At 53.9% G+C, this 27,722-nt stretch overlaps 1 protein-coding gene and 1 long non-coding RNA gene across 7 annotated transcripts in view; one reads left to right on the forward strand and one right to left on the reverse strand.

The window, feature by feature from the left end:
• The window catches only part of CLN8 (CLN8 transmembrane ER and ERGIC protein), a 51,485-nt gene extending 24,052 nt beyond the window's left edge, over nt 1–27,433 (forward strand). The window contains exons 1-3 of one of the 6 annotated variants that reach the window (XM_069573163.1): nt 13,384–13,556; nt 20,065–20,677; nt 26,568–27,433. In XM_069573163.1, coding sequence (XP_069429264.1) covers nt 20,150–20,677; nt 26,568–26,867 — 828 coding nt within the window. In that variant the 5' untranslated portion in view covers nt 13,384–13,556; nt 20,065–20,149 and the 3' untranslated portion in view covers nt 26,868–27,433. The other 5 variants (XM_069573164.1, XM_069573162.1, XM_069573160.1 and 2 more) reach the window with 5 other exon arrangements.
• Nucleotides 11,770–14,614, reverse strand: LOC138431034 (uncharacterized). Its single transcript, XR_011253507.1, has 2 exons — nt 13,403–14,614; nt 11,770–11,945 (listed from the first exon to the last, which is right to left on the reverse strand). It is a non-coding gene; the product is annotated as an uncharacterized lncRNA (long non-coding RNA).
• Nucleotides 27,434–27,722: the final 289 nt, after the last annotated feature.

The raw sequence follows: 27,722 nt of genomic DNA on the forward strand, positions 1-27,722 counted from the left end.
CAAAGTGTCTAACTATCTAAAGGCCTGTTTTGCCCGTTTTTTTCAGCGCAGAGAGTGCCTCATTCCTGACCCTGAACACTTTTCAGGGGGTGTTGAAGGTCAGCAGCTGCAGTGGCCATGATTTCACCTTTGGAGAGGTAGATGGCGAGTGCCAATTTCCAGTTGGCAGAGCCCCTTCGGGCCATGAAGCTGACCGTGGTTTGGGAGCAGTACATGACCATTTTGTCCCACGGTCCTAGGAATGCTCATTCCCAGGTCTTGTGAAGATTTCTTTAACAGGCCATTCGATGTGCTGTTACTGGACTGGATCATAAAACAGTACTCAGAATTCTCTGGATTACTTGTACTTACTTGTCTCTTGTGGTCCAGGAAAATATTCCCTTTTGTTGCTTCTTCCCGTATCCGGAGTTACACCGTTACAATCAAAGATCTTATACAGAAGTACATATCTGATCAACCGCTTCAAGTCACCTAGTCATCATCATTTTTGCTGGAGGCCTGTTTACACACTCGGAACGATAAGAGAAAACAGTCTTATAAAATAGGATATGAGTAATACAGCTAGTAACATTGACAAAGTCATAGTGTAGTGGGGAAACAAAAGCACAAACGATTTGGAAACAGAACAAATTAAAACAATGATTAGTGTGATTAGTGTCACTCGTTGTAATCTGTAGTAAACCATCAAATCCAAAGGAGAGCCATCTGGAGAAGCTAAATTCTGGCAGGGTCAGATAGAAAAAGATAAATGTTTCATCTTTGTTTACAGAGGCATTCTTCATTAACTTGTTGTAGGTCATAGCATAAGAGAAAAAGTTTTTTTGAAAAACAAAGATTTAAGTTAGGGTATTTTCCAAAGTCATAAAGTTATAAAATGTATTCATCATATTCATATAAATCACATTCATTCTGTCCCACGTAACTGATTCCTATTAATCTGCATGCAGTAATCAGGTTTTCCATCAGAGTGCTGTCATTTGTTACCCAGTTCAGTGGCATTGTCTAAAGGCCATCAGAAACTTACATTTGTTTAAAAGATTCTTTTTATGAGTCTTCTTGAAAATCTTCATTTTGTAAAAACTATAAAATCATGACTGTCTATAAAGGACAAAGCTTGAAATAGCGTGATTAAAGATTTGAGTACAGTACAATTAGCAGAAAACTTGGATGTTTTTGCAACATAAAATATTTTAGGGTAATCACTAGGATTATGACTGATAACATTTTATCAGGACATATCAGATGTTAGAGACTACATAGAAATTCTCAAATATCTATATTAATGACATTTATCCTGCACTATAGTTTATAGTTTACCTTAAGTTGTCCGATAGTTTCTGCCGAATGTGCAGTTGAACATTCCTCTCTGAGATGTCTCAGAGAGGTTTTCTTTGATGCATCCAACCCAGAGTCAGGGGGAGGCTAGAAGAGCTTTAGTTAGATTTTGGTATTTGGGAAGTTTGTTAGAAACGTCAAAAAGGTTTTAGAACACAACAGGATCATAGGTCATTGAAACAACACTTATAAAGTCACAAGACAAAGAAAACAAACACGGATCACTTAAGGGCACAGGAACTCACATGATGTGTTATCAAAAAGGAGCACTTCTAACACAGAAAGAAACTAATTCTAGTCTTGCAGAAGCTTACTGAACAAAATCTAAATGTAGTAAATCCTGATTATACATAAAGCTTTTCCCGCAGTCTCTCATCAGTTTCTGTATCCAGATCAGCCTCTCATTTCCCATCTAAATAAAACCAACCAGCTCACAGTCTTGTCTCCTCAATAAAATGCAATTCCATTCCTCATGTCGTTTTTACTAAAATCATATATTTTACTTTCTTACTGTATACTGAAATGTTTGTTATTTCGTTTCTTTAATTGCATGTTTAAATTAGGATCCTTAATTATTGAACACCTTAATTTTTAGTAAAAACTAAGAAATAAGCAATTATGAGCTGTCTTTTATATTGTCATTTTATGGGCAGGTGAGCATGAACACCAGTGATAATTTCCAAAAATATTTAGTTTTTTATAGAGAACATTTCAGGGTGACAGCAAACACTTTTGTTGGTATTTTGAAATATGTTCATAGTTTTTATATTACCTTTGCTATTTCTAAATACATTTTTGTTATATTTTAAAATACCTTTATAAAGCTATGACAAACCTAGCAGTAGTAGTTAAGTTGCTAAGTCGTGTCCGACTCTTGTGACCCCATGGACTGTAGCCCGCCAGGCTCCTCTGTCCATGGAATTCTCCAGGCAAGAATACTGGAGTGGGTTGCCATTTCCTTCTCCAGGGGATCTTCCTGACCCAGGAATCGAACCCAGGTCTCCTGCACTGCAGGCAGATTCTTTACCACCTGAGCTATGAGGGAAGCCCTGTGACAAACCTAGACAGCGTATGAAAAAGCAGAGCCATCACTTTGCTGAGAAAGGTCTGTCTAGTCAAATCTATGGTTTTTCCAGTGGTCATGTGTGGATGCGAGAGTTGAACCATAAAGAACGCTGAGTGCTGAAGAATTGATGCTTTTGAACTGTGGTGTTGGAGAAGACTCTTCAGAGTCCCTTGGACTGCAAGGAGATGAAACCAGGAAGGAAAGGAAATCAGGCCTGAATATTCATTGGAAGGACTGATGCTGAAGCTGAAGCTCCAATACTTTGGCCCCCTGATGGGAAGAACCAACTCATTAGAAAAGGTGCTGGGAAAGATTGAAGGCAGGAGAAGGAGATGACAGAGGAAGAGACGGTTGGATGGCATCACCGACTCGATGGAAATGAGTTTGAGCAGGCTCCGGGAGTTGTTGCTGGGTGCTGCAGTCCACTGGGTCGGAAAGAGTTAGACACGACTGAACAGCAATAACAAATACCTTTAGTTTTTTTATTTAGTAATTGATGTCTCAATGCTTTTTAGCTATTTAATAAACTTTTCTCATTTAATTTAAATTAATACAACTTTATAACTTTAAGTTACCAAGTACCTGGAAAGATTGTTACCGAGTCCAAGCTCACTCTGCTTGCTGCAGGTCAGGTCGATGAATCGAGAGATGAGGTGTTGAGGCAAGGAAGAGGCTTTAATTGGGGAGCTGGCCGACTGAGAAGATGGCAGGCTGGTGCCTCAAAATAACCATCTTATTGGAGTCTGAATGCCAAGTTCTTTTACAGACCAGAGAGAAAGAAGCAATAAGGAACTAAAGTCAAAGGGCAGAATAGAGAGGGGAAAGTGAAAGGGTCTTCAGTCTTTTGAAACATCCCCAAGGGAATGGCCAGCCTTCAGAAGGCGGGTGTTAATCTCTTCTGTTCACAAGTGGGTAGGGACAAACTCTCCGAGAGCTGAACAAAGGCGCTTTAGTTTACAGTCAAGCAGAGAGGCAGGGTCCATTGAGTATATGATTATAGTAATAAAAGCAACAAAAAAGCAAGTCAAGGAAACAGTTTGCAACATGGAGTCAGAATTGGCTTTCTCCCTGCAACCAGATCATTTTAAGTAGACATTTTAAAAATATTATTTTAAAGAGTTTATTCCAAAGTTCTTATCTCATTTACATTTAAATTTTTATTATATGAAGTTATTTTCCATGTAACAAATAAACTATTTATTAAACCTAGGTACAGTAAAATATTATACTTAATTTTGTGACTCTTAACAGCATGTCAATTAGATCAGTGAACTTTAATACCAGATATCAACTTTATATGGAATATTTTCCAGTTCCTGTGAATCTGAAATCAGTCATTTATGCCACTTTCTTTATATTTAATTTGTAAGCGATCACTTCTAAATTTAATAGATTTTTTTATACATTTAATTTTGATACTCCTTTCCAAAGGTAGAGATACCTCATATGTATAATGTGTACAGAAGCAGGCAAAACTAGAGATCTCAGGGCTTTACTTTAAAAACAAGGACTTAGTTATGAACCAGATGTTACATTATAAGTTTACTATTTTACAAAGAACTGTTGAAATACATTAAAATTGCTTGTTCAGATGACTGAGGCTTATTATTTTTTTAAAGGTTTTGTAGTGACCCAAGGAGGACAGAGCAGATGAAACCAAGGAGGGTCTTGGAAGCAAGAGCGGAAAGCCCAGACCTGTGGTGTCCCTCCCGCCCCCATGCTGTAACTGTTAACGATCTCAGGTCCTCCTGACCAGTGTAACCTGTCTCCCCTCCTACCCCACAGGGAGAAGGCATTTGCCTTACTCTTCCCCACCCAGTATACTTGCCTCATCGGAAATTCTTTTCCGACCGGCACCCGGACCACGACAGGTTTGGCTGAGGGAGCAGTTCCAGCGGTTTGAACTTTATACTTGCCACTTTTTCCCCCCTTGGTTTCAGGTCTTGTCTGATTGAGTTAATCAGACTCAGTCTCAGGTTCTTGTGGCCTGTATTTATATTTTCGACCAAAATACCAAAAATCTTCTCTTCAAGATTTCTAAGAGAAAGTTGTTTGTAGTTCCCCAAAGAACTGGTCTGTCACCTGAAAGATTTTATCAGCGACAAGGTTTCTAATTAGATTGAAATTTATTTTATGAGTTTTATGTGTTATGATTTTAGAGTTTATCATATCTTCAAAGGTTTGTGTGAGGCATATAGCAAAGACCTTTTCTCTGAGTTACAAATTAAGCGCAAAGCAATGTCATTATTTTTATTTTTATGAGCCCTTGAATGCTAGTTTCCACTTGCTTCCAGAGTTCTCAGTATGGTGGAGACTTGCCCAAACATGACTTCCAAGTCCCACTCAGCCCGGACCATTGCCCCAGAGCAGTACTTTCCGTCAGGATCTCCTTTTTCAAGAAGACCTCCAAACTGAACCGTAGTCCCCTTAGCTGATGGTCAGAGGTCAAGGTGCAGCTCCGGGAGACTCACCCTTAGCCCGGTAATTGGCTCCACTGTCTTTTGTGTTATTGTCCTGAGGCCTGCTTTCTGAAATGCAAAAAGGACAAACTAGAAGGGGTGGTCTGTGCAGAGAGTGCTGAAAGGTGAGCACCAGATATGGGATGTCATCAGCACAGAGGCAAAGCCTCACAGGTGCGTATGCAGAGTTAGGGGGGAAAAAGCAAACTTAGTTACAGTCTACAGGTTAGGAACAAAGTGAAAGCCAGGAGCCATCAGGCCTGCTCTCTTCTCTCCATCTGCTATGTTCCCAAGAAAGAAAAGGAAAACCCGTTCCTCTTTGCCTTTTCTCTGTGACAGGTGAGTGGAACGAGGCCTTGAGAGAGGAGACCTGGATGAGGTGGGATCCATGTGTTTCAGAGAAGGGTCCCATTTCAGGTTGGATTGCCCCCTCCCCAAATAGACACGGTGGGTCCTAACCCCAGCCCCTCAGAATGTGACCTTATTTCAAAATAGGGTCTTTATAGTAGTCATCAGGTTAAAATGAAGTCTGGGGGGGGGTCCTAATGGGCTATGACAGGTGCCCTTATGGAAAGGGGGTTCTGGGAACAGTGCAGGGGAAGGGAGACGCGGGGACACGCTGGTGGGGACCAGGGGGCCGCTGCCACCCCCAGAGGAAGCCGGGAGCAGACCTGCCCGAGGCTTCCCAGGGGGCTTAGTCTTAGATCTGTGAGAAAACAAGCTCCTGTTGCTCTAGGCCGCCCGACATGTGGTGCTGGGTTACAGAGGTCCCAGGACGTTGACGCGACCCCGAAGAGAGAGGGACCAAGTCGTGAGTCAGGCAGGCGAGTGCGTGCTGGTTTCCCAGTGGGCACCTGTCAGTGGGGTGGACTCAGTCTCTCTGTGCTGCTTCCACATCACATACAACTAAATGTACACATTCTGAGTAGACTCACAGCTGCAGAGGTAACTCACGGGCACAGAGTGGCTGCACCCTTGCCCCAGTTCCAGTGGTTGCAGCAGACTCCCAGGGGCTGGGGGCTTAATCCCCCGATGTTTATTTCTCACACTCTGCAGACTGGACATCCAGCTCCCATGTCTGCTGAGGACAGGCGGTTCCTCCCCAGCTCCATCGGTGGCATCTTTTCCCCATGTCCTCACCTGGCATCAGAGCCCAGATGCCATCCAGAGGTTCCACCCAAGGCCCTCCCAGTACCTGCCCTCACCCAGGGTTAGGGTCCGCGTGTGCGCTAGGCACGCGCCCGCCCTCTGGAGCAGGCTGTTTACAGGACGAACTGGCTGAGGTGTGTCGTCTTCTCTGTTGAGACAGCCAGAGTGTGGGTTGGAAAGGAATTTCTAGACAGAGCATTTCAGAAGGGAGTGAGTTTATTAAGAGCAAAGGGCAGATGAAGTGGACTCTGCGAGTGCAGTGGGCCGACCTCCTGACAGACCAGGTGGAGCTGACAGTTTTCTTAGCTTAGTAACTGGTTTTATAGCCTTAAGACAAAATAAGGCTGGAAGGCTGGCCTTAGGTGATTGGCTGGGGCACTGTAGGATGTTTTCTAGAGTGGGCGTCTTTGCGTAATTGGGAGTCAGGAAGTTTGTTAGCAATGATTAGTGGGCTTTTGACAACAGTCACAAAGGGGCTCCGTCAGCTTGGGAGGTGACCTTGGCTCTGGGTTCTGTTTCTGTGGCTGGTGCCAGGCGCACCTGTGGCCTTGGGGCAGGACTCCACATCCTCCTGGACCAGGAGCTCCTGGGGCAGAGCAGAGATGCCGCATTGTCACTGCCTGTCCCACCCCAGAGACGGCCTTGCTGCACACAGAGGACAGTGAGTGAGGCTCTGCGACGTGGGTTCCAGGGCTGCCGGGCTCACACGGAAACCCCCACAACGCGCCCCTGTGCCCGGGGCCGGCCCGGAGCCTGCCCGCACATTCCGCACGGGCCCCGAGATGCTTCAGCCTCGTTTTTGACAAATAACAGACAAGACTGTGCAAAATTCTGTACAAAGGTCACAGTTTAAGCCATGCCTCCCATGGCTAAGCTCAGATTGGCCTAAACAGAAGTCTCTCTGGGGTTCATCCAGGCAGCCCCTGCCCTCCCTGACCCCTCTCCGAGTCCTCACATCGCCCCACTTTCCCAGCTGCACCCCAATTCCAGCCCAGCCTCGGGTTCCCCCGAGTCCGCCCCTGCTTCCTGCTCTTTGCCCTTGGTAAGTCAGCATCTGTTGCCACACTGGTCGTCTGGAAGCTAAGCGGAAGCCTGTGTCTGAGATGGTGGTGTCGGTGTCCGAGCAGCACCCGCCCAGCGATGACCCCTTGTCTCAGCGGCTCATGGGCTCTAATTCCCAGCAAATCGTCCAGGTGGCTTGACTTGAATTTACAAGTCGTGTTTCAGCAGAAGGCACGAGGGCAGCAGCTCTTCAGACCTTATTTGTTCCTCTTTTCAATTAATTTTTCATTATGCACTTCAGTTAGGAACTTAATCACTTCAACAGTAACCTTCAGCCTTGGCTCTTAACATAGTACAAACAAGACTGGGTACCCAAGCATCTGCGAAGGAGAATAAGAGCAGGAGTAGCCACACTTCCCAGTGCGGACTGGCCGCTGCTGGTCTGAGGGCCTCGGTCAGCTAGGAGATGACCTTGACCATCCCACGGGGCCCTGTGAGGGAAGCAAACGTCACCCAGGTGTCCAGCGAGCAGGTCAGTGCTTCAGGCCCTAAACACAGGACCTCCGGGGGCAGCTCAGGAGCCAGCTCTTTACTAACCAGCCGGGGAGGACTTAGACTCGGACCCAGGAGAGCCACCCTGGTGCAGCCCCCTGCAGGTCTGGGTGGCAGGGAAAATTACTAGCTGCGTTTTAAAGAAACAGAAGCAGATACTAAACCTCACCTCACGCCTTGAACTCAGCAGAAAGTTCAAAGCGGTCTTGCTCTCACTGGCTCTGTCTCACTCTTGGGGTCTTCTTGTTGTTAGTTTTCCACAGGGTTGAAAGGACTGACTGTCCACCTGAAAATGTAGGTGTGAACTCTGGCAAACTGCCTCAGATGTGCCCTGGGTTTGTTCTGCGCAGGTCAGACAGGCAGCCTGGGAGGTGCTGTGGTGGCGGAGGACAGCTGTGTTTGCACAGCCCACGGACAGGAGGTTGGGCCCCCCGCGGGGTCACGCGGGGAGACAGAAGGAATGGGGACCTTTATGGTGGTCCTCCTGGGAAAGGCAGGGCGGGCAGGGGGTTGCTGAGTCTGAACCACTTCGCTGGATCTGGCTCCGGGCAGGGGCCCCCACCATCTGACACGTCTGTCCTGCTGATTAGGGCGCCTGTCTGGGAAGCTAGTGTCACGGGAGAGCCGGATGGAGCGGGTGGGGGAGCTGTGTAGTTTATACGTGGTCTCCTCAGTCAGGGAGGGGCGGTCCTTCCTGGTCAGACATGCCCCAAGGTTTCAGAGTGTTATAAATACAGAAAAAAGAAAACATCCTTAACACACAAGCATAGCTTTAAACCAAGACGTACTTTCTCAACCGAGAATACATTCTGTTTTATCGCAGTATCTCTTCTCCCTTCGGAATGGACCGCAGTTAACTGAAATGGCCGTGGTCACTTGTTCACTTGGAGCACATACTACAAAAAATGCTTGGACTTCCCTGGTGGTCCAGTGGCTCAGAATCCACCTGCTAATGCAGGGGACATGGCTTCGCTCTCTGGCCCAGGAAGACTTCACACGCCACAGAGCAGCTAAGCCCATGCACCGCAACTCCTGAAGCCTGAGCGGCCAGAGCCCAGAGCCCACGCTCTGCAGGAGCAAAGCCACCGCAGTGAGCAGCCTGCACGCTGCAGCTGGAGCAAGCCCACAGGGCAGTGAGGACCCAGCACAGCCATAAAGAAATAAATATGTTTAAAAATGCTTATGAAACAAACGATGAAAAGCATCTCTGTATGGGTATTCTTGCTTTCTGTGATATAGTGACTGCCCTAAGCTTAGGCCCTGTCTCTTCTCTTGATGCTTGTAAACACAAGTTCAGACCATCCTGTTATTTTCTTAAGTGAAAGTGAAAATCACTCAGTCGTGTCCGACTCTGCGATCCCATGAACTATTCCTTGGAATTCTCCAGGACAGAACACTGGAGTGAGTAGCCTTTCCCTTCTCCAGGGGATCTTCCCGACCCAGGAATCGAACTGGGGTCTCCTACATTGCAGGCGGATTCTTTACCAGCTGAGCTACCAGGAAAGCCCCTTTTTCTTAAGTGAATTGTGTACTAACAGGAAGGTTGCTCCCAGGTGCTTGGAGGTTGGGAGCTCGTTGATTTCCATTGTTAATATTTATTGGTAGAAAAGAACAGAAGACCAGTTGGCAGAGTCCAGACATAAAGCTGCCCTGTCTGCAGATTTTAGGGTTTTTTAGTTTATTAAAGTTTTATTCGTTGTTTTGGCTGCCTCTGTGTCTCTGTGCGGGCTTTTCTCTGGTCGTGGGGAGTGGGGGCTGCTCTCCAGCAGCGCGGGGCGGGCTTCTCGTCGCTGTGGCTTCTCTGGTTGCGGGGCACGGGCTCCGGGGCACGCGGGCCCAGGGCTTGGGGCACGTGGGCTTTCTTGCTCCGTGGCACGTGGGATCTTCCCAGATCAGGGATAGAACCTGTGTCCCCAGGTTGGCAGGCGGATTCTCATCCACTGAGCCGCGAGGGAAGCCCTGTCTGCAGTCTTGTTTGGGAAACATGACTCTGAGGTCAGTGCGTGTCATTTCACCCCAACCTGGTGAGTCCTCCCTGGTGAAGGCGGAAGCAGCCCCTCTCGGACCGTCTGGAGGCTCCGTCCTCCGTTCTGCTGCTCGTCTTTATCCGGGAATGACTCACACTAAACAGGATTGCCGGCTGGGCTCCAGTTTGGCCGTGGGGCCAGGCCACCTCGCCCCCGCTGGGCATGACCACGACCCTGAGTGGCGCTTGGGCATCCCCTGGCCCTTGGGCTGGGTGACTTTTGTCCAGAGTGACTCAGACCTTGCCTGTGACACTCCCCCATGTCTACCAAGTAATTATGGAGACCAGAGTCACTCTGCCCTGGTCTCACTGAGCAGAGGACTTTGTCAGAGGATGGCGGTGGTCGGGTCATCCAGGGCCCTCAGGCCCTGGTGAACGGGACAGCTCTGATGGCTCCTCTGGCTCGGTGACTGTAAAAAGAGAGAAAGGCCTGCGAGTAGGGAGTCTGTCCCCTAATTGTGGCTGTGGTTTCTGCTCAGCTGACCCCAGTCTCACATCCTTGTCTCTGCGTCCAACACTGCAGTTCCCAGGGGAAAAAACTGAAAACTCTTGGGTGGGTTTTTGCTGTTTGGCGATTTTGCACATCCTGTCTCAGTGGGTTACTTCTGGGATTTGCCTGCTTACAATATTCTACCTGACACTGGGAACGCTCAATCCTGCTTTCTTTACGTGCCTGTGTATCACCTTGTGCTCTGTTTGGCGGGGGATGGAGGGCAAATTTTGAGTCTGTAAATTTGTCTGTAAAATAATAACCGAGGTGAGAGATCAAGGTCATTAATCTCTCTGTGGTATGAATCAACCATTTCTCACAGTTGCGCTTGACCCTAGGTCACCTGATTTCCATCTGGTACCAACCCGAGAGGTGGAACTGGACCGACTGGTTGGGGGGCTCTCTCGCAGGGTTTCTGTTTGTAACTAGGGCATCTCCACGCCCGGCCCCCGCAGGGCTGACGTTTCCTGTGCTTCATCTTCCTGCGAGTACAGCATCCAGGGCACGCTCCCCCACGCCGTGACAACCCAGACTGTCCAGACTGGGCCCTGGAGGGGGGTGTTCCAGCTGAGGGTGCACTGCAGCTGGCCCCGGAAGCAGCCTGACTCTGCAGTGCTACAGCCAGCAGTTTTCTCGAGGCGGTTTTGTTGTTACAGTGGTGTGTTTGGCCAGGGGAGACTTAAGGATTGTTTGCAAGCCAAGATAATGACAGCCATTAGCTTCCAGCTTGTCATTTGCATCAGAGCAAACCGGTTTAGCTGACATTCAAGGAGCAGAAGCCTGGATGCCCAAAGAAACTTTTTTTTAATATTTATTTTTATTTTACTTATTTGGCTGTGTCAGGTTTTAGCTGCGGCACGCAAACGTAGTTGCAGCATGTGGGGTCTAGTTCCCGGACCAGGGATGGATGGAACCCTGGCCCCTGTATTGGGAGCACTGCGTCTTAGCCACGGGACCACCAGGGAAGTCCCTGGAAAAAGACTTTAGGCCAGTCTCATCTTCTCCTGTCTGTGGCTCAGAGGTTAATCAAGCCTTCCGAGGTCCCGGAGCAGTAGGAGTAAAACTGGCGAGAAAGAGTTGAGACCCCAGTCTGAGCCTTTAGCATGTTTTCAGACTCTTGGATCCAAGCCATAGGCACCGTGGTTGGTGGTTCAAAAATATGCTTTGCAGAGAAAGAAATGGACATAATGAATACTCAGGAGCAGGAATGACTCTGCTGCTGCTGCTGCTCAGTCACTTCAGTCGTGTCCGACTCTGTGCGACCCCAGAGACGGCAGCCCACCAGGCTCCCCCATCCCTGGGATTCTCTAGGCAAGAATACTGGAGTGGGTTGCCATTTCCTTCTCCAATGCATGAAAGTGAAAAGTCAAAGAGAAGTCGCTTAGTCGTGTCCGACTCTTAGCGACCCCATGGACTGCTGCCTACCAGGCTCCTCCGCCCATGGGATTTTCCAGGCAAGAGTACTGGAGTGGGGTGCCATTGCCTTCTCCAAGGAATGACTCTAGGAAGGTACATTTTTCTGTGATAAATGTCTTTTGTTTCCAGGAAGTTTTTGTTTTGCCACAGTTGTTAAGGAGCTAGTATTCATGAGACTGAAACCAAGTGGGTGCCGATTCGGGGGCTTCAAAGAGCTCCCGTACACAGTCCTTTATGTTTCGGAGCAGAGAGAACGGGGTGAGAGGAGGCAAGGTGGGAGGTAAGAGGCGCTTTATTAGAATAGGAGATGCCCTGAGAACGCACTGGCTACAGTTTCACAATCGAAGGAAAAGTGGGGAGGGGAGGAGACCTTCTTTGTCTTTCTTGAGCAGAGGTCATGGTTCCATCATCAGCTCTTCCTCCGGGTTGAGCAAGGGAGTCTTCTTGACTCTACATGGTCAAGCAAGGTCCACAAATTAGTGCTTTTGTGTGTGCAGAGAACACATCCTGGGGATCCCTAACTTGCTGAGCTCACGGGCAGGATGTGGGTCTCACGTCACCGCTGTTTTGTTGTTGGGGGCATGTCTCGTGTGTCTCTCACACGGTTCTGCTGCTCAGCAAGCCTGCTCTCTTGAGAGATCATGAACCTACAGGGGTCTCCCGTATTGCTCTACTCACAGCCCTCGAGTGGGATGAATTATTTAATTGCCCACTTTGACCCTTCACTCTGACCCTGTCAAGACTAGTTGCTGAAACACAGTGAGCAGCTCCAGTTCAAGGCACCACGAGACCCGTGTGGGGACCTGGAGGCCTGCGTGGTGGGGGCAGTGGGGAGGAGACTGGGCTCACCTTCAAATACAACAGGGACAAGTGGGGTCATAGCCAAGGAGCAGGATGGCTGTGGGGGCTGGGGGACCGGATGTTCCCGGGAGGAAGCATCAAGGTCAGGGCATTCTCACTGGACACTTAACAGGGAGGCCCAGGTGATAACATGGGGAGGTGGGGCTGAGGAATCTGATAAGATATCCAGTGTGGGGGATTTTTGCTAAAGCTGAACTAAAGGTGCAAGGACAGACCTGAGGGCAGGCCTTGAGGACGGAGGGCAGCCTGGCTTGAGCTGGGGGGGGCCCCCCCCGATCGCCAGCATAGCCAGAACCCACAGCCTGTGCTTGTTTCTGACCCAGCACAGGTCCCGGGCTTGCAGCTGTTGATTGGCAGCAGGGTGTGGGGGTGCCACTCTCCAGTGTAGCATTCCAGAGTCACTCCACTCGCGAGAGTGACTCCCCGGTTTAAAACTGCAGAGATCCCTCCCTCCCTCCCTTGGTTCTTAGGAAGAGAGGAGAAATCCACCCCCGCCCCTCCTCAGGTCTGCTACTGTCTTCTAAAAACCTGTCTTTTTCTTGATTAAACAATGTGTGTACTGCTTATGGTCAGAAAGATGCCGCCCTGCCCTCCTCCTCCACAAGTTGTATTTTCAGTCCTCCTCTCTATACCCTCACAGCTTGGACCCCCAAACTCGGCCTCCCCGAGCCCTGTGGGAAATGGGACCAGTCAGTCAGTTACCCTCACCCGGGCTTGGCTTCCTTACCTACAACGCATGGGGAGTGTGCGTGCAGCTGAGATACAAATTGACCATTTAGAGAAAGGGCTTAGCTTGGACACACACACACACACACACACACACACACGACCATTTACAGAAAGGGCTTAGCTTGGACAGATCCAGGGCAGGAATCAGGGGCATTTCATTCAGTCTCAATTCCCCCGGTTATTTATCACTAGTTACACCTGTAAATTTTGGAAAACATGACTGCTTTTAGCAGGATGCTTTAAAGATAGCAGAGCAGATGACAAGACCCTTGAAGGCACTGAGGAATTTACCGCCTGTGTCACTAGCAAGCCATCACCTGGCGCCGCCGACCCCAGCTCCTCCTCTGCGAGGCGGCCTGGTCACCGCCTGGCGCAGGCACCGAGCGCGTGCTCCGGTGCAGCTCTGGGGCCGAGGTCGGGAGGCGGAGGCGGTGGCTCCCCCAGCGGTTCACATCTATTTCCACAGGACAGGTAGGCCTCGGGGTTCAGCCTAAACTAATGAGCCAAGCCCGAGTGTGAGCGGAAACCTCCAGTGTGCTGCAGAGATACAGTGATCGCTGATACTTTCAAGGGCGGTGATAATTCCACGTCTTATTTCGTCCTCAGAGAAGTCCTGAGAGGCGGCTGAGGCCGTGGTTCTCCTCACGGGTTACAGGGGCAGGAAGACCGCAGAGTCTGCGGGCTGGGCGGCCTTCCTGCAGCTCAGTCAAGCGACCGCGGGCGCCTCAGGCAGCGGGTCAGGATGGGGCGGGAGGGCAGAGGCCGCTTCCCACGGGGCCCCACGGGCTCTTTCTGCCGCACCCGCGCTGGTCACCGCGGAGGTGCCGGGCACGGGCCCAGGGGCTACTAACACCGCAGTCAGAAAATCAACAGCGAACTAGGACAAACGCATGAGAGCACAGGATGCCCAGCGGCGAAAAGTGTCCTGGAGGTGGCCTCCGGGGTGAGACCGCGGGGAGCGCGCTGCTGGGGACACGGGAGCACGCGGGCGGCCGGGTGTCAGCGGGGTCTCACGGCCTCCCCCGCTGCTCCATCCGGGGCGCAGGGCTGCCTGGCTCCAGGCCGGGAGGCGGTCCCGGCGCTCCCGAGCCCGGCCCCGTGCGCCCGGGGCGAGGCCCCCACGCTGGGCGGGGGCCAGGCGCGGGAGAGAGGCGGTGCTCCCCTGCCGACCTCACGGCCCCGCGAGCCGCCAGGCCGCAGTGCGGTCCCTGCCCCGGGCACGCGCGCCCGGCCGGCGCCCGGACCCGGCTGCCCCGGCGCGCGCGGGGCCAGCCTGTAGGGAGCGGGTCACCTGCCCGCCCGAGGGGAAGCGAAACTGCGCCCGCGGCCTCCGCCGGGGGGTCACTGCGGGCCGCCGGGGCTCCGCCGGGTGTCTCCGCGGGGCGCGGCGGGGGAACCGAGGCGTGGCTGGGCCGCGTTCCCGGTGAGTGCGGGACCGGCGGCCCTTTCCTGGTCCATCTCGGTCCGGGGAACCGGCCTGGGCCATGAAGGGCACGTCCCCGGCTGGTTCCCTAGAGGCCAGAGAGCTCCGCCCCCCCCCCCCACGCTCGTGGTACGGCCCGCGCCCCCTGCGTGCGGTGGTACGGCCCGCGCCCCCTGCATGCGGTGGTACGGCCCGCGCCCCCTGCGTGCGGTGGTACGGCCCGCGCCCCCGCCCGGCTTGCACCCTTGGTATCGCCCACAGCCGGGAGGCCACGCCCCCGGACGCGCATGCGCGGCGCCGGGCGCGCGGGTCGTGACGCCTCGGCGATCTGGTGGGCGCTGGGCGGGGCCGGGTTCTCCAGTTGGTCCGCGTCTCCTCGGCGATCTGAGAGCCCCGGCGCCGCGCTGAGGATCCCCGCGCCCACCAGGTGCGGCTAGCGGTGCTTGACAGCCAGGCCTGGACTTGTGGGGGCGGGATCCGGCTCGCCCGTCCTCAGGTGAGCGCGCAGGGGGTCAGGTCGTCCTGTTCTCAGGTGGGCCGGGCAGTGGTCAGGTCGCTCCGTCCTCGGGTGAGCCGCACGGGGGTCTAATTGCCCCTTGCGCAGATGGGCCGGCAAGGATCAAGTCGCTCCTTCCGCAGGTGAGCATGGAGAGGGGCAGGTCATCCTGTCCGCAGGTGGGCCGGGAGTGGTCAGGTCGCTCAGGCAGCTGCTGAGCCGCGCGGGGCTCGGGCGGCGGTGGGAGGGGTGCAGTCCGCGGGCGGTCCGAGAGGACACTGGCAGGCCAACCGAGACCAGGTCGTGCTGGCTGTAGGACTTGTTTGTATTTTTTGAATTGTGTTCATTGAGAGTGTTTTCTTACTTACTTTTTGTATGTCAAAAATTAAGTTTATTCTGCTTTAAATGTTGACATAAAATAGGTTGTACCACTTTAAAACTTGGAGAACACCTCTTTCACACTGCAGATTAAAGGGATGCAATTTTGTGGGTGGAATAGGGAATAGGAGCTTTTTTAGGAGATGAAAAGTACTGAAAAGTAAAAGAGGAGAGCTGCACAGGTGAAATGGAAATTGACCAGTTTTTTAAAGACTTGGCTGGTTCTCTCCAAGCCATCAGTTGCTGCCACATCCCATCTTTAACTCAGTGGGATCTTCCTGCATGTCTTCACACAAGCTCTGCTCTGCATCCTCAAATCAGTGATATTCTTTTGTGTGTGTGTATGTGAAGTATGATAGCTTTACCATGTTGAGCGTGTCTTTAAATTTTGGGAAAAAAATGTTTAAAAGCTGCTGAAGTATAATTCTCAAAATACAGAGGCGTAATTCCTGAGCAAACAGGGAGCACACATCAAGTTGGACTAACTCACTGAGGAAAGACCTTCAGAGAGGACAGAACCAACTCTGGGTCCGAGGTTGGGGCGGGGGATAGTCCAGGAATGCTGCACCTCATTGGTGCCTCTGGCTGACCTCACAGCATAGTCCCTGCCGAACAGACCTGCTGTGTGCCCTGGAAGGTCAGGTGACCCTCAGGGGCCTACAGGCGACCCAGGGTGCCTTAAGAAAGCCTACTTCTCTCTCTTTCTGACGTATTTCCAAGTTTTGGATCAGTGTAGCCTCCAGTGAACAGCGGGAGCTCACACATGCTCTGATGGCAAGACCCCGGTCCCCGGGACAGGGCTGTGGAAACCCTCCTCTTGAGTTTCCTAAAACGCCTGGTCCAGTGTAAGGAAGGGGCCGAAACCACCGAATCTTGTGAAAGAGTGAGACAAAGTTTGTACATAGATTGATTTCCCAAAGAAACTGGAGGCCTGTGGGACAGAATTGGGCTTTCCAGCCCCGGAGCCCCTTCCCCTCGGCTGCGGGGCCTTGGCTGCCCAGAAGCAGGGGCTGCAGTGGGGTGACTCCAGAGCCCCCCAGGATTGAAAGAGCAGGGGGTCCGTGCTCCTGGGTGTGGCTCTGCAGGGGGAAGCAACAGTGACTTCGAGCTGGGGCCTGAGGTAAGGCCAGCCTGCTGCCACAGGACCAGCTGGCCCCGAGTCCCCTTGCCTAGAAGGTGAGGGGTGTGGTGGGGTGGGGGGCAGGCGCTGAGCCACTGGAGCTCTGCCTGCCGCCCTCTGGTCTGTGCTGCCTTCCTGAGCAGGGCCTGGCTGCACCCTGGGGAGCTGCTTGCCAAATGGCAGCAGTGCCACCTCGGGGTTCTGGGGGCTGTCTGGCCGCTGACTAGGTTCCTGCAGACCACCTCCAACCCAAGGCCTGGACTTGTCCCCTCATAGCTCAGATGAGTCACCTCACCTGTGTGTCCCTGAGGCCCAGGGTGACAGGTTGGACCTGCCCAACCTGCCCAGAAGCTCTAAGCAGGCCGCTGTGCAGGAGGGTGTGTTCGGGGAGGGCTTGAGCAATGACCAGGGTGGGGTGGGTATATTGGGATCGAGTCCTGGGGGTCGGATCCCAGGGGTTGAATCTTGGGGTCGAGTCCCGGGGGTGGAGTACTAGGGGTCAGGTACTGTGGTGGAGTACTGGGGGTAGAGTACTAAGGCCAGGTACTGGGGTTGGGTACTGGGGGTGGAGTACTGGGGTTGAGTACTGGGAGTGGAATACTGGGATCAGGTACTGGGGTGGAGTACTGGGAGTGGAGTACTGGGGTTGAGTACTGGGTTCGGGTACTGGGGTCAGGTACTAGGGGTGGGTCCTGGGGGTGAAGTACTGCAGTTGAGTACTGGGGGTCAGATACTGGGGTTGGGTACTGGGGTCAGGTACTGGGGGTGAGTCCTGAGGGTGAAGTACTGGGGTTGAGTACTAGGGGTCGGGTACTGGGGGTGGAGTACTGAGGTCGGGTACTGGGGGTGGGTCCTGGGGTCAGGTACTGGGGTTGGGTCCTGGGGGTGAAGTACTAGGGGTCAGATACTGGGGTCGGGTACTGGGGTGGAGTACTGAGGTTGGGTACTAGGGGTGGGTCCTGGGGTCAGGTACTGGGGTGGAGTCCTGGGGTTGGGTACAGGGGTGGAGTACTGAGGTCGGGTACTGGGGGTGGGTCCTGGGGTCGGGTACTCGGGTGGAGTTCTGGGGTCGGGTCCCAGGTCTGCACAGGGAGTTGCGTCCGTGTCTCTGATGGGTCCCACCTTGGCTCTATCTGGCCTGGGAGCTTCAGTGTCTGCCTTGACCGCAGCACAGATCCTGGAAGGCGTGAGGACCTGGAACCAGGCTAAGGTTGCCCGTCAGTGACTCTGGAGGCCGGTGGTTTCCCTGGTTCCTGGGTGCTGGGAGCTGCCCTCCCCTCCACCCTGGCTTCTCCTGTGTCCTCAGAGGCGGGTGGTCGACTCTGCTGTGGCCTCGCGTCTCCACTTCCCACCCTCCCGGGCCCTCTGCCCGGCCCCTCAGGACCACACGTCTCCATGTGCTGCCTGGTGGGCAGCAGGGAGGTCAGAGCTGGGGACGTGGCATGGGAGGTGCTGGTCCGTTCCCGGCTTTCTCTCCAGGATGACCGGGTTTGGTTTGGTTTTTAACTTGGCTCACAGTTAAAACCACCTGCAGCACACAGGAGACGTTCACACGCTTTCAGTTATGTTCCCTTGGTTAGGAAAAGGAAGCCACTAAACCACTGTTCTCAGGGTTGCAGGGCCCTAGAGCTGGGGGTACCGGGCATGTTCAGTGGTTCCGCACCTGCTTAGGGCATCTGGGCATGTCAGACACTCCCGCAGCTGGCCCTTCAGGGCAGTGAGGGCAGGCCCTGGACAGGTGCCCGGGGCGCCCTGCGTGATTGAAAGGAGCAGGTGAGCCCGCGGGTGGTCTGAGCCCCTGGCCCAGCTCTGAGGACCTGGACACGGCGGTCCCGTGAGCCGGGCAGACTCCCAGCCGGCAGCCCCGCGTCGGCTCCTGCCCTCCTCTTGGCCCACCTCTGTCCTGACTCTGGCTCTTGGGTTCCCGCTCCTCAACAGTGGAGCCAGGGTCAGAACCTACCGCCCTGTTCCTGGTTCTTTAGTCCCGGGGCCCCAGGGTCCGCCAGCCTTGGAAAAGGGGCCTCTGTATGAGCCACTCCCCTGGCGAGCTCAAGTTGTTTAGTCAGAGCTTTTCAGGGTCACAGGGGAAAGGGAACCCCCATTTCAAGACAGAGCTCCATGAAGTGAGGTGCTGGCTTGGAGCGCAGTGCCCAGGGGACAGGGTGAAGGCTTGAGAGGGGCTGCCTTTCAGCAGAGCTCAGGGTTGCGCGGCCCCTGCATGGGGCTCGGCTCTGGACGGGGAGGCTTCTTTCCGTCTGCCTGGCCCACTCCTGTCGGAGCTGGCCCTCACCCTGTGGGGCTGGAAGCCGGCCGCTGCGGGGCCAGATGGCTCCGGGCTCTGCTCTGAGAGGGCCATGCAGGTGTGGCCTCGGAGAACGGCAAAGCCCGCGGTGCTCACAGGGCCTGGAGGCGGGGCCCGGTGGTCAGGGGGCAGCGGGAAGCACAGAGGGGGACGGAGACCACAGCCTGTCCTGGGGTTTGCTGGCAAAGGAAGGCAGGGTGGGGTGAACACGAGACTGGCCTGTTCTAGTGATCTCTCTGGGTTTTGGGCGACAGGGGTGTTCTGAGCTGCCGGGCACCCGTAGTGGGACTAGTTCAAGAACAATTGGCATGAAACTATGATTTGATCCGCAGATCTCTGAGCACCTGCCATAGTATCCAGGCAGAGGAGTGTCCCCTCCGGGGGCAGGGCAGGTGGCGGAGGCTGGGCCTGGCCAGGGGGGTTGGCACAGGTCGTGGGCGGCTCCTGGTGGGCCCTTGGCTGGTGGGGTGGCGTCTGGGGAGTCCAGATGTCAGAACATCACAGTAGACAGAAACACAGATATACACACGCACACACCCAGATGTGTACACACACAGATGTGTACACGCACAGATGCACACACAGATGTACACAGAGATACACACAGATGTGTACACACACAGATGTGTACACGCACAGATATACGTACGCACAGAAATCAGAGAGATACACGCACACACAGATGCACACACATAGATGCACACACATAGATACACACACAGATGTACATACAGAGAGATACATGCACACACAGATATACACAGATGTGTATACACACACATACATGTATGCACAGGGATCAGAGATACACACACAGATGCACACCCATAGATACACATACAGATGTACATACAGAGGGATACATGCACACACAGAGATACACAGATGTGTACACACACATGTATGTACAGGGATCAGAGATACACAGATGTACACACATAGATACACATACAGATGTACATACAGAGATACACACACACACAGATGTACACACACAGATACATGCATAGACGTGCACACACAGATGAGTCGGGCCCGTGTCGTTCCCTGCCCCATCCACACCCTCTCCATCTGTCACGTCACTGTCTCTCGCGCGTCTGTCCCTCCAGTGGAAGCTTTCTTGCTGTGTGTGTGTGTCACCCAGACGCAGGCGCACAGGTTGGGGCTTGTTGCCCGTGCCGTGACCCTCTCCCTGGCGCGGGCGTGGCCTGCGTGCCGCTCCGTCCGGCCAGCAGAAGGTCAGGCTCTGTTCTTCTCCAGGCTGAGGACGGGCGCATGAAGGTCCGGGGGCCGTGGCCCTGGCGCAGTGTGTGGACCCTGGCCTGGCTGAGACGACGCGGGCAGCATGAGCCTCCTGGGCGCTGGTGCCCTTGACCTGGACTTCGCCTCCGGGCAGGTCCGCGGGGCGCTGGTGGCCGCGGGCTGTGCCTTCTACCTGGGCGTCTTCGTGGCCTGCCACTGGCTGTCCTCCCTCCTGAACGCCACCTACCGCTCGCTGGCGGCCCGTGAGCAGGTCTTCTGGAACCTGGCGGCCACACGCGCGGTCTTTGGCATCCAGGGCACCGCGGCGGGGCTGTGGGCGCTGCTGCTGGACCCCGTGCTCCAGGCCGACAAGGCGCTCGGCCAGCAGGACTGGTGCTGGTTCCACATCACCACGGCCACCGGCTTCTTCTTCTTCGAGAACCTCGCCCTTCACGTGTCCAACGCGCTCTTCCGCACCTTCGACGGCTTCCTGGCCGTGCACCACCTCTTCGCCTTCCTGGGGTATCTCGGCTGCACAGTCAACCTCCAAGCCGGCCACTACCTGCCCATGGTCACGCTGCTCCTGGAGATGAGCACGCCCTTCACCTGCATCTCCTGGATGCTGCTGAAGGTAGGCCCCCACAGCTGCTCGGTCTGTTCCCCCACAGCCTCTGCGCCCGGCCGCAGTCCCTTCACCCCGGACGCCCCTGCTGCTGGCCCCTTGTGGCCTGTGCTGTCCCCTGGCTGGGTTAGAGCATAAAGGCAGTAGGAAGCTCATTCTGATCGAATTCCATTTTAATAATTGTAAGCAGGCTTCCAGCCCATGGCAAAAGAAGACGTGGTGGGCGGCGCGTCTGCCGTAGTGGACAGGGTATTTTGGTAGATGCTCACTTGTCTCCTGTGTTTTCTTCATGGTGGCCTTGTGGCTCGGTAGTTGGGGCTTGCAGTTGCAGTTGCCCCCTGGTGAGTGGGATCAAACCTGTGTCCCCTGCATTGGAAAGTGGATTCTTAACCACTGGACTGCCAGGGAGGTCTCAGTAGACAGTATTTGTAAGCCCTTGAAAATGTGCTTTTTCTGTGTGTCTATATGCATCTCTTGAAGGTTCATTTCACGTTGCGTTATTTTACACACATCTTGGTGGCCAGCACAGCATTGTCAGCCGTAGGGCGCGTGTGCAGCGGGCTTCGGGAGCTTACTCGTCTCGTTTGATTGAAGCCTGCTGCCTGTTGCTGGGTACCTCCCCGCTGCCCCCAACAGCCACCGTCCATGTCTGATTTCGGGCTGCCGGACGCCTGGTCCTCGTGCACTTGTGCCATCTTTCCCGTCCTGGTGGATGTCACCGGGTGAACGTCCTCCGGGTCCAGCCGTGCTGTCGCCCTGCAGAGCTCCCTCCTTCTCTCGGGCTGGGGGTTCCCATCGCGGGTGTGGGCGCGTTCTCGCCCGCCGTCCGTCAGGGAGCGCTCGGCGGTGCTTTGGCCTCAGTCACGGTGACTGCTGCGGTGAGCACGGGGCGCTGAGGCCCTTCCAGATCCTGGTTTCGGTTCCCTTCCTGGGCCCTAAGGCAGTTCCGGTTTTAGGAACAACCCCCCCGCGCTGTTCCCCCGGTGGCCGCGCATTCTGTGTTCCCACCAGCAGCGCAGAGTTCAGGCTCTCCACGTCCTCACCAGTGTACGTTTCCTTTGTTTCTTGGATGTTGGCTCACTGGCTTCGGTCTTGCTTTTCCCTGATGACTGGTGACAGGGAGCATGCTTTCATTTCATCTGTCGGTTGGCTCTCTATGTGTCATCTTTGGAAAACTGTTCAAGTCCTTGGCCCATGTTTCAATCAGAGTCTTTGTTATTTTTTACTGTTGAGTGTAGTCCTGTTTTTAAAAACAATTTTATGTATTTATCTGTTTTTGGCTGTGCTGGGTCCTCGTTGCCGCTCAGACTTTCCTCTCGTTGCAGAGATCAGGGTCTGCCCTCCAGCTGCCGTGGCAGGCTTCTCTTGTTGGCTGTGGGCCCTGGGGCTCATGGGTCAGTAGCTGCGACTCCTGGGCTCCAGAGTGTAGGCTCCGTAGATGTTGCTCAAGGCATAATTGCTGTGCAGCACACGGGGTCTTCCTGGATCAGGGGTCAAGCTTGTGTCTCCTGCAGTGGCAGGCGGCATTCTTTACTGCTGAGCCACCGGGAATCCCTGGAGTTCATATGTTCAAGGTTAATCTCTCATTAGACATATGGTTGGCAAATATTTTCCCGCACTTTGTAGGTTGCCTTTTCACTCTGTTGTTTCCTCTGCTTTGAAGAAACGTTTTAGTTTGTCATCCCAGCTGTTTGTGTTTCCACTGTCTTTACTTTTGCTGTAATGTTCGTCAGAAGATGTGGTGTCTCCAGCTTTGTTCTTTTCTTTCAAGATTGATTTGGGTATTTGGGGTCTTCTGTGGTTTTGTGTGAACTTTAGATTTTTATTGTTAAAAATGCCATTGGAGTTTTGGCAGGGGTTACACCATACACCTCCCATGTGGCTCAGACGGTAAAGAATCTGCCTGCCGTGCAGGAGATCTGAGTTCGATCCCTGTGTTGGGAAGATCCCCTAAAGAAGGAAAAGGTAACCCACTCCAGTATTCTTGCCTGGAGAATCCCACAGACAGAGGAGCCTGGTGGGCTGCAGTCCAGGGGGTTGCAGAGAGTCGGACTCGACTGAGGAACTGACACGCTTTACACTGAACCTGTGGATGACTGGGGGCCTCCCTGGTGACTCTTCCAGTTCAGCTATTGTGTTCTTCAGCTCCTTGGTTTTGCTGGGACTTTTTTACATTTCATCTGTTCACTAATTTCCATTTTTATAAACCGTGTGTTTCTCTTGGCCGCACGGGGTCTTTGCTGCAGCACGCAGGCGCTCTCTGGTTGCCATGTCGGGCTTCTCGTCGCCGTGGCATCTCCTGTTGCAGACCATGGGCTCCAGGGCACTCAGGCTCAGGCGCTGTGGCACGTGGGCTCTGCTGCTCTGGCGTGTGGGGTCCCGGACCGGGATCAAGCCCTATCCCTGCACTGGCAGGCGGATTCCCAGCCCCTGGGCCACTGGGGAAGCCCAGTGTCCCACTCTGTCCGTGTGTCCTCCTGCCCCTGGGGAGCATCCTGTGCCAGTCCCAGGGCCTCCCCTCAGCAGGGCTGGGGATGGGTCCTGCCCCTCTGTGTGGAGCGAAAGGTTGTGCCTCATCTCCGGGCCTCTGTTGGAGTCCGTGCGTTAGACGGAGCTGACCTCTGCCCAGCTCGCAACCAATTGGCTCAGCTGGGGCCCTGGGGCTTCTTGGCAGCATCCTCCTGGGGAAGGGCGGAGGCTATGGCTTTTGTCTGCTCACCTGTTCGGAGCCCCACGAACAAGTTGGGTGCTGGACACCCCAGGCCCTCCCTCTTCGGCGTGAAGCAGGGAGCTGTGGTCTCCTCCTGACCCCAGGGTGCTCTGGGACATGGACCATCCTGTCGCTCCAGGAGGCCTGTCCTGGCGGCAGGGCGCTTTCCGTGGGTCCCTGCTTCCTCAGGATGGAGACTGCCAGTGGCCTGCAGCTCACACAGGCCTCCCCCAGCACCCCTCACATGTCAGGCACTGGGGAGGGGATCTTTGGTAGCTCCTCCCGAGGTGGGGCAGCCCCCCTCCTCAGGAAGTGGACAGACCCCAGCTGTGGGGGGGATCCCAGAGGGAGAGGCACTTTGTTTGGGGTCTTTTTCCTCTGAAGTGTTTGGATGCCATTCACTTAGGATGGAAATGAAAAAGGCGGTCCGGGGATGGGATCCCCTTCTTGCAGCCTTGCTGTGTTCACCAGCGGCCCCACAGCAAAGCTGTCCTGTCAGCTAGGACAGCTCAGAGCCAGTGTGTCCAGGCAGCGTGTCCAGGTAGACTAGTTCTTCTAGTTTGGGTCCTGTTGAGCCTTGGGAGTAAATGCCACTCAGATGCTGAAACCCCTCTAAGTCTTTCGCAAAGCTGTCGAGTTCCTGCTTGGTAGGGCTTTGGGGTCCAGGCACTCTCGCCGTGGACTCTGGTTTGATGAGATGCAGGTGGGTGTCGGGACCAGACGTCACCACCAGTGTGATGTAGTTTACACCCCAGATGGGCTCACGCTTCTGTTTCCTCCTTCAGTTTGGTTCTGAAATGCTGTTTATAAATAATAACAAATGAATTACACACTCATACATCTAAGCTGGTTCATCCACAGAGACACTAATCCAGGTGAAGATGAATTGGTATTAAAAAAAAAAAACCAGTGAATTTATGTGTAAATATATACCAGGCACACTACCTGCTGGGACCCAAGCTAGACAAAGGAACCTTGCCTGGTTAAGTCTTAGATTGTTACTGACCCAGCTTTTCTCAGAGCATTTGGTGATGATGAATGCAAAAATTTTAGTGCCCGAGTAACAGCAAAAATGCCCAGTTCCCAAGCCTGAAGTTTTCTGAACTTAATGCAGTTATTGTAGAAGTAAAAGTTCATGCTTCTGGTGTGGATGCTAGTGATTTAAGATGACTGCTTTCAGCACGTGGGGAAACTGTGGAAAAGAGTGCCTTTAGTGAACTTTGGAGGAGACAGCTCAGTGGATGGAAGGTGGCTTGCTGGCCGCTTGGGGGGAGAGGATGAGCAGTGGTCCCCATCCCCCAAGCATTCACAGCTCACTGTGCACTTCGTGTGTGCACCCCAAGACACGCTTAGCTCACATCTCCACTCTACAGTTTGTACATTTATTGTCCTCGGGCCAAGGCAAAGGCTAAATCTTTCTCATGTAAGGAAGCTATCATTGAAAGCCTCAAACCTTACATGTTTTGGTGTTTGAGAAGCACTCTTTTCTGTCTGCTCGTACAGTTTAAGGAATTTTACTTGTGTGAGTCACGATTCTGACTGACATAAAGTGCAGAATGCCTGCCCCACGCACTGGGTATAAAACTGTTTCTATAGAACTGTGGTGTTTCCCTAGTACTCTGTGGTTTTCTTTTTCCTTAAAATATTGACATTTAATCCATATGAAAAAAAAAAGTATTTTTAAGTAAGGTGGGAAGTGAGAGCCCACTGGATTTCCCAGGAAGCGAGCAAGCATCCTGATGTAATTACATCATCCATCCTTTCCCTGGGGAGTCAAAATGCTGCCCAGTCTAAGCCCCCATATATCTCACTCACTTCTGCGTTTCGTGTTGTTTATTTCTTGCACTGCAATCGCCTAATTTCTTAAGCGTCACCACATTTCATCCTTTGCTGAGGCACCTTCCGTCCTCCTGGTGCATCTACTGCATGGGTGGGATTATTTAGAGTTATTTTAAAGCGATAAAATATGGAGGGAGGTATTCTCTTATTTAGACTAAATCTGGATGGAGTCTAGGAGGGAAGAAGGTAACGTCTTTTGAGTGTTTTCCATCCGAGAAGGTAATGCGCCTCAATTCACCCAAGGCTTTTTCCGCAGGCCTGTTAGGGAGCCTGGCTCCCCGCCTCCGCTGTCTCACTCTGCCCCGCCCTTCTGCTTTTCTTCACACCCATTGCTTCGTCTAGGCTTGATAGAAGCTGATGTGAATGGAGTTTTCAATATTTAAAACTGCCGGAATAAGCAGGTTGTTTCTCTGGGTATTATCAGCAGATGATTTAAACATCCTGGGTAGTAGAAGAGGACACGGTCATGTCTGGCCTAGAAACAGCAGGCAACTCAAATTTTCTGTGAAGTTATTTTTGGAAGTTCACAGTACTTCAGACAAGGAAGAAACTCATGTTTTTCCACTGTTTTAAGTTGGCCCTGGGTCACGGGTCCTGTTTCTTCTTGTCTTTCCATGTCAGAGCTGTGTGAACGCCTTCTGCAGCTCCCAGAGGTCAGGGGCCTCCTGTTACAGTGTGGTCCCTCCAGAGGTCGCTGTCCGTGTCCCTTCCGGACTCGGCAGGGGCAGCTGCAGTGAAGCCACCCTGTTCCCAGGGTCAGCAGGCAGCTGCCTGGCCCGCGGCAGTGCCTCCCCGGGCCCCTCTCCTCCTGTGCGTTCCAGACGGGCCCTCCCCTGGGAGGGGGCCCAGGACGAGCCCCAGCCCCAGTGCGGCCCAGAGCAGTGAGGAGAGGCCGGGGTGCACAAGCTCGTGGGTCTGTGGTGTGCGGGCCGTCCAGGTGCAGCGAGATCCCCACCACAAGCCACAAAGTCCTGTCTCTGTGTGCCCGGTCCGCTGTGCAGAGTCTTCAGGTTCCCTGTTGGGTTTTGGCTATAGCTAGTTTTACTGTGAATTTAGAATAATTTTAGGGCAAGTTCGCTTGGGCTTGTGTCCATGGGCTGCTGGGGTGACAATGCCAGAAGACAACCGGGGACACCTCTCATCCCGGGGCCTGGGGAGGTCGGTCACGGGGGATGGCCGCGTCTCCCGGCGACACCTCATCACTGGCTGTGTGCGGTGCGTGCACGGCCCGGGGCGGGGGGGGGGGGTGAGGGGTGGGGCGGGCCCAGGGAGGGAGGCGGGGCGGCTGTGGGCGGGGCGGGCTGCGGGAGGCCCGCGGCCCCGCCCCTGAGCGCTCTCTGCCCCCGACAGGCTGGCTGCGCGCACTTGCGGCTCTGGAGGCTGAACCAGTGGGCCATGGTGCACCTGTTCCACTGCCGCATGGTGCTCACCTACCACATGTGGTGGGTCTGCCTGGGCCACTGGGGCCGCCTGGCCCGCAGCCTCTTCCTGCCGCACCTGGCACTCTTCGTGGTCGGCTTGGCCCTCCTCACGCTGCTCATCAACCCCTACTGGACCCGCAAGAAGACTCAGCAACTGCTCAACCCCGTGGACTGGAACTTCGCGCCTGGCCGCCCCAATGGACCCGTGCAGCCCAAGAAGGCCAGGTAGCAGCCTCGGCCCCCAGCCCGCGGCCTGCGGCCGCCCCCCAACACCAACCCCAGGCGTGTGTGCCCACCGCGTGGCGCCGGATGCCCTGGAGCTGACGTGCCCAGGGACAGCGTCCCGCCCGGCCTGTGCGCGGCCTCCCCAGGAGGGCCGTGGGGCAGCCCCCGAGGCGTCCCTGCTACCTGCTCACGGCCCTGCTGGCGTGGGCAGGAGAGAAGGCCCCCAGGTCCTTACCCCGACACCTGCCAAGGGGGCGTCTCCTGGGCGAAGCTTATCCAAGCGAGAATTTTGCTTCCCCTTTGTGTGGCTCTGCTAACACTGGAGGGAGACGTGAATAGTCACTTGTGTAGATGTGAGAGCTGCTTTTAACCGAGCGTGTAGCCAGCCCGTTACTCCTAATCGCTGTAGGTTTCGAGTCAGGGAGCCGTCTGGGGATCCGCCCCGGCGGTGCTGGGCTGCAGGCCCCGCCGCCACCCTCACGTGTTGGCACCACAGTTTAATTGACAGTGCTGACATCTTTTTCTTGCCACCAATGTGCAATTAAAATGAAAAGCTTGTATCTGTTGAAAGTGCCCTGGAGTATTTTTGGGAAACACGTTTATTGGTCGTGAGTCTCGTGTGCCCTGGGGAGCGCAGGGGCAGGGGGTGCACACAGGTCAGGAGGTGTAACACCTGCTTGCGTCAGCTGGAGAGGCGGTTTCAATGTTAAACACACCGGGCAAACCACGTTCCTCCTAGGGCTCCTCCCCCTCGAGCAGACCCTGGGGCCCGAGGCTGTTTCCACCACCCAGAACTTGAATAAAGTGACCGACGTGCACAGAACCTGAAGGCACGTCCCTGCGTATCTCTCAGTGCTGC

Source organism: Ovis canadensis, chromosome 26 (assembly GCF_042477335.2).
Source record: "Ovis canadensis isolate MfBH-ARS-UI-01 breed Bighorn chromosome 26, ARS-UI_OviCan_v2, whole genome shotgun sequence".
Classification (NCBI taxonomy): Eukaryota; Metazoa; Chordata; class Mammalia; order Artiodactyla; family Bovidae; genus Ovis; species Ovis canadensis.